A 13,684-nucleotide genomic window follows, 5' to 3' on the forward strand; every position below is an offset into this window, starting at 1 on the left:
AATTGTTCTAAATCTGTGAATTAATAACCTCCATGCATTATTGAAGGGAGACCCAGCTAAAAATAAGGATGTTTTTCCTGAGAGATTCTTATCAGCGACTTTTCAAGATTTACCAGCACCGAATTTGACGTGGGAGAAGATGGCGTCAGCACCAGTGCCTCGTCTAGATGGCGCTGCAATACAGATAAAAAATCTTTTATATGTGTTTGCTGGATATGGTACCTCTGATTATGTGAGAACCTTTTCTAGCTCCTACTACTTATTTTTATACACATTGTTTCTACTTCTTGTACTGATTATGCTTTTTATTGAATAAAATTTTCTAAATAGAGACAAACTCACAAGGAAGCTGCCCAGCAATCCTTGTCTTCATAGCTAGCATCCCTATTTATTATAATTTCTCCATATTTAGCAGTTTCAGACTCTCGCATATTTGAATTTCTGGCATATTTTTTACCTCCACATATTCAAATTTAATATGCGACATTGTTCTCTAATAAAAACTTAACCTTTAAAATTTGCAATCTTTTGGACTTTATATTGGAGTGGCCAATAATAATTTTTTTATCAATAGTGGGTGGCTTGTTTATTTTTAATTGATTAATTTTAAGTGTGAGGCCTTTCACAATTTATTTGTGTTGTCATTGCATATTACTTCTGTTCTTATCATGAGTAATGATGCAAGCCTAATTTAACATCCCTCCCATAAGCCTAGGGTGGGTCATGCTACCATTATTTTTTCCCTCTCATAGTCTTTTGCAAAATGTTTGCTTGTCCATGAAAACCTTAAAGTTAGCATTTATTTTTATATTTACTGCTTTAATAGGTACATTCTCATGTTGATATCTACAATTTCACTGATAATACATGGGGAGGAAGATTTGATATGCCTAAAGAAATGGCTCATTCACATTTAGGAATGGTAACAGATGGAGATATATTTATGTAGTTACAGGCCAATATGGTCCACAATGTAGAGGGCCTACAGCCCATACATTTGTTCTTGATACTGAGACAAAGCAATGGTTGGACCTGCCGCCTTTACCCGTCCCAGGTATGTTCCCTGTTGATATATTGTTATCCTTGAAATGTGTTTTGGGCTTGATAGGATATTCTCTGTCTCTCTGTCTCTCTCTTTCTGTGCTTTGCTGTTTTTGCATCAAGGAGCAGCTTAGTCATTTTTGCTCTTCCCACTTTTGAAAATTTCACTGCAGTGTCATGTTTGTTTCGGAAAAATTACTTTTAATTTTATAACTGCATGTCAGGTTTATGCCTTCTTAATATCTTTTCTTATTAAAAGAAATGCTTAGTTTAAGCTTTATATTTTTAAGTGTGCTGTGTATAAAAGGAAGACTTGAAATTTGAACTTATCTGTTTAATACACTAATCTTAACATTATTACTTGTGGTATGTCCCTAAAAGATCTTATGTTTTCAGAAAGGGTAATTCAATTAATGGGAATTCACTTTGTACACTGTTGCAATATTTTTTGCTAAATGTTTGTCCACCAGTAGTGGTCAATAAGCATTTATGGTAATCTTGCAATTATATGCTTGATGTTAATACAACTTCTGATACAAGAAAAATATGCTTACAGCTAAGGGCATACATGAAATATAAATTTAACTAAATTATATGGAGATCCTAGCTGTGTTTGTGAATATCATTCATTCATAAAGGAGACTAAGATTTGGGCTGATAAGTATGTACAGACCTTATAGAATCTTGATTCATACTGATCTAATGAAATAACTTTTTGTTGTTTGTGTCTGGATTTCAATAGGTTTACTTTAATTTTTGAAATTTTATTTTTTAATTTCATGGCTGTTTCTGTTTCCATAGAAACAATGGCGGAACTTGTAGAGGGCTAGCTTTACATTTGAATATATATTCTAGAATAGAAAAACAGGAATAAAAAACGTAACAATTTCCATTCACTAATGTTTTGAACCAATAAATATGTCTGCACTGAATTCTAAAAGAGAGTTTGGCCCTTTTGGAATTTGAAAAAAAAAAATGAAAACAAAATAAAAATTTTCAACCCATTTTATTGAGTTATTGAAATATGTTTTCATTCGCAGGATGGGGATGCTTATTTTTCCCAGTTTTAGCAAATAAAATTTATTACTTTATTATGAAATTACCCTTATACTTTTCTATATTACTACCAAAAATAAAATGATATCACGGAACCTTTTGCATAACTTTTACCTTTTTCACATTAGTCATTGCCTCTGCTTTATCTCATCTGTACTCTAAACTTCTTCCAAGCAAACAAAAACTGCTCTAATTTTAGAATTAAATTTGTGGATTTTCCATCATACAACTTTTAGAAAGATTGTAAAGCTTCAGTTTTTGAGGTAATCTCAGTATCAAGTTATAATAAAGTAACCCAATGTTTATATTTCTTATTAATAAATTTGCACTGTGTCATCTATTGGTGCTTAAGCAAAGTTGTATGAGAAAACAAAAGTTCAACTCAGGTTAAGAAAATTCCTGGCTGTACCCCTGAATACAATCCTTATCAGATGCTGTTTGTCTTGGTTCTGATCTATCTTACCTCTAAAGATTTATTATTTGTATCACTGGCCTTGACAATCCAAGCTATGCTCCTCTTAGCATCATTATTCTGCCAACGGTTAGTGATATTCTCTCTCTTTAATATGTGTTGAATGACAATGCAATGCTATGCTTTGGCGTCTTTGTTCTGTTAAAACTTTGAAACGAAGGTCTTAGCATGATTATTCTCAGGTATGCACCAGCAACTCAACTTTGGAGAGGTAGACTCCATGTGATGGGTGGCAGCAAGGAGAATCGTCATACACCTGCATTGGAGCACTGGAGCCTTGCAGTTAAGGATGGAAAACCTCTAGAAAAGGAGTGGAGGTCTGAAATTCCTATTCCCCATGGAGGACCTCATAGGTTTGTCTGTATTATGTTTGAATGAATTCTGGTAATTCATTTCTGCTGCATACTTAATAAATAATTCATAATCTCATTGGCTTTAAGGCAATAAATTTGAAAACATATATATCTATTCTTTGCTGATCTTTGTTTCAAGAAAACGTGGAGATTCTTTCATCTTTAGAGTTTGTGCTCGTGATACTTTGTTGTAATCATATACCAACGCTCCAGAGTTTTGTCACATTTTTATGTTAGCTGGGAGTTTCTGCTTCAAATAGTATGTGAATGAATTTTTTGTATCCTCAGTATGTACTAAAGATATTTGTAAATTTGATGGTCAGTCAATGTCCCGTAATTCATTTCTGGAATTTGTGGTGAATTTGGTCAGAAACATTAAATGTAATGTTTTTGTCAATGCGTATCCATTCAAGTTTCTCTTTTTCTGTTGTTGATTTGAGTAGAGACAGTTATGGTCATTATTATCTGAGCAGAGTATGATTCTGAAGTTCTAAAGTTATTGTGGGGATTTTAAATTTGCAAGAACTGGGTTGAGTTTCATTTGGTGAGAGAATTGTTGAGTAACCATAATCCTGAAGCTTTCTTTATTGGAAAGGCTTAAACAATTTATTTAACTCTTGACACATGTCCTCCTATGCCTAAGCAGATATTATATCATAGATTGATCTTCTTCATCCAAATGCACTGAGACATTATGTGAATCTAGCCACAAACTCAACTTTCCTTGTGTTGTAATTTAGTTAATGGATGTAGAAAATTGTGGATTTGAACATGAGACCACTCAGCGTATAGGTTTCAGTACCACTTGAATCATGATTAAGTCCAAAGTTTAAATTGACAGGAACTAGCATGACTTGTGTTTAACTCCTAACAATTTTTTTACAGTCTTTGCTATGATTTAGTTGCTTAGACCTCATTAATATGTCTTTATGTTGGGCCAAAGTGAAACAAACATTTTTCAATGGATCTTCCGTTTGTGATCTAACCTTCTTTCTTTGTAATAAATAATATTTAGGGCTTGTATTGTCGTTGATGATCGGCTGATTGTTATTGGTGGTCAAGAAGGTGATTTTATGGCTAAACCTGGATCGCCTATTTTCAAGTGCTCTCGCAGAATCGAGGTAAATTGATTAGAATTCCTTTTATTTAGCTTTTTGTGAATTGGCTTTGATTCATCTGTATTATTATATCTGGTGATAGTTCTTTACCATATTACTATGGCTAGTATAAATTATGCAAACCTCAGCGTTTTCTTTTCTAGGCAAGCTGTTTACAATTCACTGCATCATGTTTATGCACTCATATTTGATGATTGGAGAATGCATAGCTAGTTAGAAAGTCCATGCAACTGTATTTATTCACTTAACTTTCACGGTCTGTCTATGATGCTTGTAAGGGTTCAGGACTGTTCAACATTTACTAAAAACTTATAAAGAAAGATGAAGCTGTTGACTTTTTATAGATCCCTTCATCTGCCATCTTTTTGTGAATGGATGTGATGCAAAACAGCAGTTCTCTTTGAATTTGTATGTGAATTGAAAGTTGAACTTCTCTACCATTTTTCTCCCCTGTAGTAGAGTTCTCTCTCCTGTGTCACTCTTTCACTCATTCTTTTTCCTCCTAACATATTTTGCATTGACTATGCTGTACAACAGCCCCTTTTTCGGCCTTCCTCTTAGTGCCTGATTGCAGCAAGGATGGTGGAAATTAGGTGGATGAACTTTTGTAAAGAGACATGAAGTTCTGCTGGATGTTTAGGACGAAAAACTAAATTTTGAGGAAACATATTAGGTTAGAGCTTGAGGAGAAAATGCTGCATGATTAATTTAACTTGTCTGAAGAAACATAAATGCATCTTATAGTTGCAAATTTAGTGATTAATCAAGTCTACATATTTATTTTGATAATTTTATCAAGTATTAGCTTCCTTCTGCAGACTTCTTGCAACTTGTGTGCTTGTGAGTCACCTGCGTTAAATTAATTAAGGCGTTAAATTACTTTAGGATTAATGAAAATTACAGTTGTTTTAATATTTCATCTAATTTTCAATATGACTAATATTTGAGGAGCGTTTACATTTATGCTGGGTAGATTGTGCAATAATATTTAAAGAGGCTGCTGCATTATGGTAATGTATAACACATCACCAACATTCTCATCATAGGTGATGTAGGAAACACATGCTAGTCTCTTTAGAAATTACCTTGCAAGGCACAGTAGCTAACATCATAAATCTCTACCAAACCATTTATTTAGCATATCATCAATTCTGATCTTCCATCCGTGATCCAATTGAAAGAACTAGCTGTTTCCAATTAGTATGTTAGCTCTGTTGGAGAACATCTATCCTCTTTGGAAGGCTATGTCATGGTATCTGTTCAGCTAAACAGCTGATCTCCGGGTTCTATATGAGTGTCCTACAAAGTAAGAATATCACATATGGGAAACAAGGTGCCTTAAGATTTTTGGTTGTTTACTTAAGCATTCTGGTAGGCCAGATGAGGAGGATGGTAGAATAAGCTCATTGGTTTCATGTTTTTAGCTGAGTTTGTTTCAAGAGGTAGGCTGCTCAGTCTCAGATTAAAGGTCGAGCTACCAAAGTAATATGGATAGAGGCTTTTCTATGTTTGAGTTACTGAATTATCTATACATACAATAATCAATGAATGTATTGGATTTATTTTGAGTTTGTTTTTCCGCCTGCTGTACCTAGCATTCCTTCTGTCATTTTCCAATAAATTTTGACTTCATTGTGGCTTAAAAATTTGTTGCTTCAGGTTGTTTATAGTGATGTTTACATGCTGGATGATGAGATGAAGTGGAAAGTCTTGCCCCCAATGCCAAAGCCAGTTTCCCATATTGAGTTTGCTTGGGTGCTTGTCAACAACTCTATTGTCATTGTTGGAGGCACAACAGAGAAGCATCCTGTAACCAAAAAGATGGTTCTTGTAGGGGAAGTGTTTCAGTTCAACTTGAATACATTGGTATAAACCTTTCATCCTTTATTCACTTGATTTCATGCATGTGCAAACATTTTTATCGTTTCAACTATTTAAGAGGCTGTTGCAAACTTCTTTATTGGCTCCAGCTGCCTATACTAGGGTTGGGCATTTTTACCCAATTATTGACCCAAAGCAACTGACCCTAAATATTTGGTTCAGTAATAGGCAGTGCATTAAAATACCAATCGGTATTAAGAGGCAGTGCATTAAAATACCAATCGGTATTAAGAGGCAGTGCACTTGCTTGAACTAATATTTTATCTTCACTGTATTTGTTTGATTCAAATGAACCATTTACCGTCTACTCATTTCATATACTTCTCTCATTTATTTGTTCAATTCAAATCAACAATTCACCACCAACCCACAAAGCAAACCCCAGAATTCTTCCCCATCAGAAAGCCAAAAAAAAAAAGCAAAGGAAAAAGTCACCAAATTAGTTTCATAAATGCATCATATGTCACCAAGGCTGTGCGGCTAGCCAGGCGGCCATGTGGCACCAGCCACCACAATGCTAGTGCCATCTAAGATTTGTGACTGCTGTTATATTATGTTTGTAAAATTCTTGATTTTTGGAGAAGTTTTATTGATTCATTTTGATCTTGATGTTGACAGAAGTGGTCACTAATCGGAAAACTTCCTTACCGTGTGAAAACCACACTAGCTGGATTCTGGGACGGATGGTTGTACTTCACATCAGGGCAGAGGGACAAAGGACCAAATGATCCAACACCAAAGAAAATCCTTGGAGAGATGTGGAGAACCAAATTAAAGTTGAATTTGTGATCAAGTTCTTATTGATTCTTTTATCTTGGGATATATCCCACCATACTTAACGAGCAGACAACCTGTAACCAAGTCAAAACTGACAAAATTATTTTTGCTGTCATTCTTTTGTACTTTTTTAATTTCGAAGTCATCAATATATACTTTTTCTTCCCTATGGAGTGAAATTAGAGAGGGAATAGAAGATTTGCTTTGTATTTTAGAAAACAAGAGACCTTGTATTCATTCATGTGTATATCAATATTTGATCAAACTTTCCTCCTTTGTCAGTCAATATTAAGCGTCTCTAAGCTTGAGCATGACTGAGTCAATGGTTTCTATATTTTGGAGCAGCTGACTTCCATGATGGATCTGGAGAACCCTTGCTCAATTGGCTTATAATGATGTTGCGGTTATCAGCAATTTTGAAGAAAGAATTTGTGTCCTTTTGATGAGTTTAAGATAGCTAAGTCCATCATTGAAGCCATTGTACGCCCTGCCCTTAACTGAGTTATATTGGAATCTCTTATGAATCTGGAGATCAAAGGTTATTCGCTATGGTAATGGCAGACTTGTCATCAACAAAGTAACACTTTTATTATTTCTTCCATATGGGTCGTTCAATTAGAAAGGGGGTAAAAATTGTGTGACCTAGCTTTTTAATTATTACTTTTATAACCAAAATTATTTACTACTTACCGCAACCAGATATTGCTGAGAATTTCAAGCTCAACGTTTCTGTGACAATTTAAATCAATACTGTCGTTTAAAAATCCTTAATAGCATTGCATTTTTGTATCAGAAAGAGCCTTTAGTATTGCTCTTTCATGTAAATTTGTTGTTCATTCTATGGTAGGAGATGCTCGTGCTTATAGTGTCAATTTTTTTTTTTTTGTTTGGTTACAGAAACGTTTTTGTGGTAAGTTGATGAAATCGTTGCAGCCACTCCATCAAAACAAAACAACACCCAATATTGAAAGATGGAGTTGTTTAGGAAATGCATAATTCCTCTGGAGGAATACTGTTAGCCCAACGCCAATGGCATTTCATATGCCAACACCTTCCCGGTGTCATGTATTCATCGTTTTTTCTGACAGTGATTTACCTTTATTTGAACTTTTTCAAAGCCAAACTATTTGAGATTTAGATGAGTACGATAATTTCAGCACCTGGGAATAGCTATTACTCCTAACAGTACCATTTCATGGATTTGTCAATGTTCTACTGGGAATAGCACAAGATGACATTTATTCTCATGAAGCTAATTCAAGAAAGAAAGATATACACAGAGCAGCTAAAAAGATACCTGAGGGAACTACTGTGTACAAGACATAAGAAAAACAGGCCATAGAGAGCAACAGATATTTTTGCGTTAGCTCTGTAAATTTCGTTTTACAGCGAAGGCAGAAGCTCCACAAGAAGCAGCTCCCCGTTGAATCTCAAACCAGCCGATTCAGCAGACTCAAGTAAACCATCCACCATACCACCAAACACATACAAGTAACCCCCTGAATAATCTGCACAGACTCGATGAAATGACCTGCTGTTGGGTTGATAATCCACTGTGTCCACCCTTTTCCAAACATTCAGAAACAACCCCGGAAAGTTCAACAGAGCTTGCTCCAAGCTAGTGGATGGCATTGCCTTAGTGTTCAGGGCCCAGAAGTCATTTTTCCGGTGTCTTGATGAATCTTCTCCTCCGTGAATTAGTACCCAACCTCCTAACACAAGCGTAGCAGAATGACCAACTCGAGGGAGGGTAATTCCATCAGGAACATTCTGTAATTCGTAGGGTATTCGAACCCATTTGAATGAACCTTCAGACACATCCAAGAACCAGAGATCACTGAGTACTTCATATCCCACTCCTCTCCCACCAAAGAGAACAATCTGATTCCTCCCTGTGTAAGTCAATGTGTGTCCTGAACGAGCAGGAGGTGATGGAAGAGTCATTACCTCCTGCCATGACCCAACAAGATAATTTTCAGATAGTTCTAAAACCCACATATCACCCAATCTGAGGCCATTGAACCCAATCCCTCCATGAACAACCATCTTCCTATTATCAATACAACATGCAGCATGGGCCCCACGTGGTGGTGGTGCAATAGATCCCACATCAAGCAAACTCCATGACATGGTGATACCATGGTTCTCATGATATGCAACCTGCCCCACCCATGTATCATTGTGACGGTAACCACGGTCGTTTATTCCTCCAAAAAGAACAAGATAATCACCACTCACAACACATGAATGCCCAAATCTCCCACTAGGAATGCCTGAATTAACCTTTTGCCAATTCAACATCTTTCGAAAATCATTACCAATGTATGCAACCCATGTATCATCAAGATGACGTCCTGAGGTGAAGAAAAATGCAATACAGAAGTATATTGATACATTATAAGAATTAGCTATTGCAATTAAAAGCAAACACACACAGAGGCATTGAGTTTACTATTCAAGAGGTTATCCAGCTTTATTGGCGGTTTTATGTTCTGTCAGTGTCTGTTTATCTTACTAATTATTTTCTTAAGTAATTGGCTGAAGAAGATTTACTTATCTGTTAACTGTAGCGTCGGTTGCTAAGAAATGCATGAAGTCTTCTAATATTCAATCAGAAATAATGTTGGATGTTTTGAAGTTACTCAGACAAGAAAAGGCCCAATATTACAAGATTTATTGCTTTCTTCAGTCTGAATGAGTCCCCAATGATTTTGCATGGTGTATTTAGTCACACAAAGTTTGACAGGAAGCCATCTTAACATTTTAAAATACAATAGTGGTAATTAAATATCTCTCTCCAAAAAGTCAAGGTTAATCAGTTATTATCTGCAAAAGCACAAGTGGTCATACTGTTATCATAGAAATCATAACCAATCAAAGCAGTTCGGTTACACTGCAAGGAAATGCCATAATCAATCAGAAGTCCATGGTTTTTTTACAGAAGATTGTTAGACCACCCATCATTAAAGTGTACCAAAGAAAGGACAGCAGTGGAAATTCACCACAAGATGAGGCGGAGTCAATTAAAGAAAAAGAGGCTGGAAAAGGAATGCAAATGTGATAGAGCTGACACCATATAAAAGGCAGCAGAAAAGAAATTTGGGTTTTTTAGGAAAATCTGGGATTTTGGGGGTTATGGCCTGGGAGGATCTGGCACCTCTGTTGCCAGAGTATCTTTTTTTGGTTACTGTTTATTTCCAAACTATCATGCCGTTGACCTGGAAGTTCTGAACCTGGATATGTGATTCAATAAAGCATCATTGTTTTGTTACTTTGTGATTCATTGTAAATTGCTTTGTGTGTACAGAGGAAGAACATATTGCTGATTGAGTGATTTCCTGCAGGTTGGTTGCATTGAGGTTGTGGAGAAGTGGTGTTAATTAGAAGGAAGGACTAAAATCCCAATCAGGTATCTATCATTTCTGGTATTAGAGTGAGGTGAATGACGGGTTATGGTGAATACTAGGATGGACTTAAAATTCAAACAACTGGAGAAGGATGTGATGAACATTGTGGATGGGTTACATGAGGGGTTAACAAAACCGGTGAAACATTAAAACTTTCAAAGAGAATATTTAAGTTCAAGTCTCTGTCACGCTTGTGAAACCAGAATTTGAATTACTTACCAACCAAAAAAAAAAAAAACATTGTGGATGGGTTGGAAGCTTAGGTTCAATCACTACGAAAGGGTCTCAGGGAAGTGTAAGACCTGTTGGCATTGCTTTACCAAGACTACCAACAGGGTAATCGTGATAAAGGTCTGATGGAGTAATCAGAAGCTCTAGGGGAAGTCGTTAATTTCGGAGAGAGAGAGAGAGCCGAGAATGTTAGGGAGGAGAGAACCAAGGCCATCAATTAAAAAGGATATTGGCACCATCCGTGGTTTTGATCTAAGTTGATGATATGAAATCAGAACAACTAGAAAAGCTAAAGTAGCACTTTGAAGGACCACGGAATCTTTGAAGGAGTAGTCAGGTAAGATGCAATATAATTTAACCATTTATGTTAGACTACAAAGGCCAGGATCCAGTTCATATATCTAGTAGAGAGCATAATTATAACCCAAAAATATAGTTAAAAAAGGAGTGCCAAGTTGTATTTACAAGCAGAAGAATCTCTAATGTAACTGCTAATATGTTGCCAGCAGATCTCTCCCTCAATACAAGCATAAGAGAATGAAGAGAATTGCATACTTCTGTATGGGGGCCATTAAGCTCATGAAATAGAAATATCTTTTAAAGCTTAGCAGCTATAAAACCATTGGAAGGCATGATAGTGGCAAGAAGATGAGCTAATCAGGATCTTTTAAAGTTACTAACAATAGTTTTATCATTGGAAAGAGGGGGCAATAATAATGAGAAGAAATTGATATTTCACCAATGTCAAACTTATTAGACAAGTCTCTTTCCCCTCAGTTCATTTCCTATGTTTTTCTCAATTTTCCGACAACAATGACAGATAACCATTAGAAGCAAAACTCGCTTTTCCATATAGAAAGTTCAGTTATTAATGGAATAATATTCTGAGTATAGAGAACAAAGTCTCCAATAAACAGTCACCCCACCGTACATCCTTACAAAAATTAACCACCCACAAAATTGCCTCAACTTATGTTTCCCCATGGCCATCAAAGCCTATATAAGAAGTATTGTTTATAGTGTACAAAAAGGGAAAAGGAAATTGCTTTACTACTTCTATTAAATGTCAGTGATGATAAATTATGTCAAAGCTTTAAATAACTAACTCTAAAACCATCCAAAGGTCATTCCTTATTTTCTACCCCTCTCTTTGTTTAGATGCACTCTTATGACAATTTCACATGACTTGTTTAGAGAGAAATGGAAATTCTATTATATGATTCAACTTGAGAATGCATATTCATCATCATTTTCTGTTTGTTTAAGGTAATGGAAATTCTATTATATGGAAATTCTATTATTATCTTCGGCCTTTTCTCTGAGACAATACATGATGATGAGTCTTTCCCAAGGGTCACTAAGCATATTCTAAAAACTCACTTATTGCTTTCTGTATTTAGTAGTTTGGAATACCAGGCTGATTACAGTCCCTCTGAAATGCTTTTATTATTGCAGGTTTTTCTCCCTTAATTCTATTCTTTGTCATAAAATGTGATAAAACGTGATAGTCTAAGAGGCTGATTACAATCCAAAGGTAATTTACATAAAATGTGATAGTCTAAGAGGAAAAACATCTCTCTCTGGAAGTTCATATATCAGTGCCAAAATGATCCCTGTGCACAATTAAAATGAAGAATTTTATGAAAAAACAAATTCCCTTAATCTACCCTTCAAAACCCTTCCATAAGACTCACTGATTACGAAACCAAACTGAAAGGCAACCCTTTGAGCTAACATAAACAAACATCATAAAAACAATGTACAACCATAACCCACCAAAACAAACACAATTTAAAGCAACCGATAAAAACAAGATAAATCAAATCATAAAAGGGAAAACCTGCCATAAAAGAGAGCGCTAACCTCCCTCACAGCCACCGCCAAACAAGACCAAACAATTAGACACAAAGTTGAGAGAGTGAGAAGCTCTTGGGTTAGGAATGGCCAAATCAACATCTGCGTCAGACAGTTTATGGCAAGAAACACATTCAAGTTGATATACCCGCTTGAAAAACCTCATCCAAGGAATATTCTGACATGGGCTTGAAGCCTTGACGGCATTAACATAACTCTCCCCCCAGTTTCTTTTGCATAAAGACTCCCATAAAAAATCAGAATTTGTGAGTGACCTGAACCTCTTGCAGGTCGTGGCAAAAGAGAGGATCGAATCTACGGGAAGTCTGAGCAAGATTGAGAAGAGTTGGTCTGGAGCTAGATAAAAAAGTGGTGATCCTTTGTTGGTGGTGCAGCTGGATTCTTCCATGAAAGTTATGGTTGTCAGAGCTTGGCTATGACTGTTGTGATTTCTTTATGGGTACAGAGGTTAGGTTACGGCGGTGAGCGAGTGAGTGAGATGTGAGCGAGGCATGAGAACTGCGTGTGGGCATCTCTGAGCGGTAGAGTGTGGTTGGATTGATGTTTGTATTCACGACAAAAGTAAATTTTCCAAAATTAGCCATAGCTTTTGGACTTTGGACAAGAATAGTAATTTTCCAAAACTGCTACAGTAAACATATTAAGGGAAATCTTGGACGGTATAGGACGTAAAATTCTAAAAATAAAGAGGGATCGGATTTAATGGAGAGGATGCCTAAGGTTACAAAACATATTCTATTGGTACAAAGTGCAAGTATATACTAAATAAATGTAAAAATTAGTTATTGGCATTAGTGCACCTAAACTCGTATCAGCAAACATGCAGGGGTAAATAAAATGTCAATTATGGATACCTAAAGTCCAACCTCTAGTTAAATAATAGTTGAAAAAAGCTGTTGAATTTACACAACAGACAGATACAAAAGAAATTCAAGTATAAATTGCACGGCATATCCATGGAAAGGAAATTGTATGCTTCAGATGATTAGAGAAGGTAGGGTTCCTCTGCAAACCATTGGAGCTAAAATTGATTGTTGTTCCTATATTGCTCCAACTATATACTGGATATTATTAGGAATCAAGAATAATAAGAGTTTATGTTCTTTTACAATCCACCCAGAGAGGAAAATAGACCCAAAGAAAGGCCAAACTCTTTGTTTAGAGTTTAGGTTATTGGGGATTACTTGTTTTCTGTGGACTCTTCGGTATATTGCTTATATGGAAGGTTCTGAAGGTTAGTTTGTTATTCGTTGGAGAGAAATTTTTAACCATCACCCAACTTAGCACCATTGGAAACCGACGCCATAATATATATGAAAAATCTTTACATCGAAGTAGGCCTTCTCGAACGCTAAAAAAGGTGTCGGCATTTCTTTAGGCTATCATTGTCCGAGACAATATGCCTTGACATCAACCCACCATTGCTGCAACTGTGCAAGGCCTTTTCATAGATGCAAAATTACATCACCCTTA

General features: G+C 35.9%; 2 protein-coding genes and 1 long non-coding RNA gene across 4 annotated transcripts in view; 2 read left to right on the plus strand and 1 right to left on the minus strand.

Moving 5' to 3' along the window:
* LOC123211528 (kelch repeat-containing protein At3g27220) overlaps window positions 1–6,984 on the plus strand; it is a 10,812-nt gene extending 3,828 nt beyond the window's left edge. For both annotated transcript variants that reach the window (XM_044630316.1, XM_044630317.1), the window contains 4 exons: window positions 2,752–2,922; window positions 3,938–4,043; window positions 5,700–5,906; window positions 6,540–6,984. In XM_044630316.1, the coding sequence (XP_044486251.1) occupies window positions 2,752–2,922; window positions 3,938–4,043; window positions 5,700–5,906; window positions 6,540–6,710 (655 nt within the window). In that variant the 3' untranslated portion in view covers window positions 6,711–6,984. The remainder of the gene's footprint in view (window positions 1–2,751; window positions 2,923–3,937; window positions 4,044–5,699; window positions 5,907–6,539) is intronic.
* Window positions 49–412, plus strand: LOC123211530. Its single transcript, XR_006501436.1, has 2 exons — window positions 49–232; window positions 331–412. It is a non-coding gene; the product is annotated as an uncharacterized LOC123211530 (long non-coding RNA).
* Window positions 6,985–7,920: 936 nt separating the features above from the next.
* On the minus strand, window positions 7,921–12,758 carry LOC123211531 (F-box/kelch-repeat protein At1g51550). Its single transcript, XM_044630318.1, has 2 exons — window positions 12,200–12,758; window positions 7,921–9,052 (listed from the first exon to the last, which is right to left on the minus strand). The coding sequence occupies exons 1-2, from the start codon at window positions 12,597–12,599 to the stop codon at window positions 8,082–8,084; spliced, it is 1,371 nt and encodes a 456-aa protein (XP_044486253.1). The 5' UTR covers window positions 12,600–12,758; the 3' UTR covers window positions 7,921–8,081.
* Window positions 12,759–13,684: the final 926 nt, after the last annotated feature.

This window comes from Mangifera indica, chromosome 3, assembly GCF_011075055.1.
Source record: "Mangifera indica cultivar Alphonso chromosome 3, CATAS_Mindica_2.1, whole genome shotgun sequence".
Lineage (NCBI taxonomy): Eukaryota > Viridiplantae > Streptophyta > Magnoliopsida > Sapindales > Anacardiaceae > Mangifera > Mangifera indica.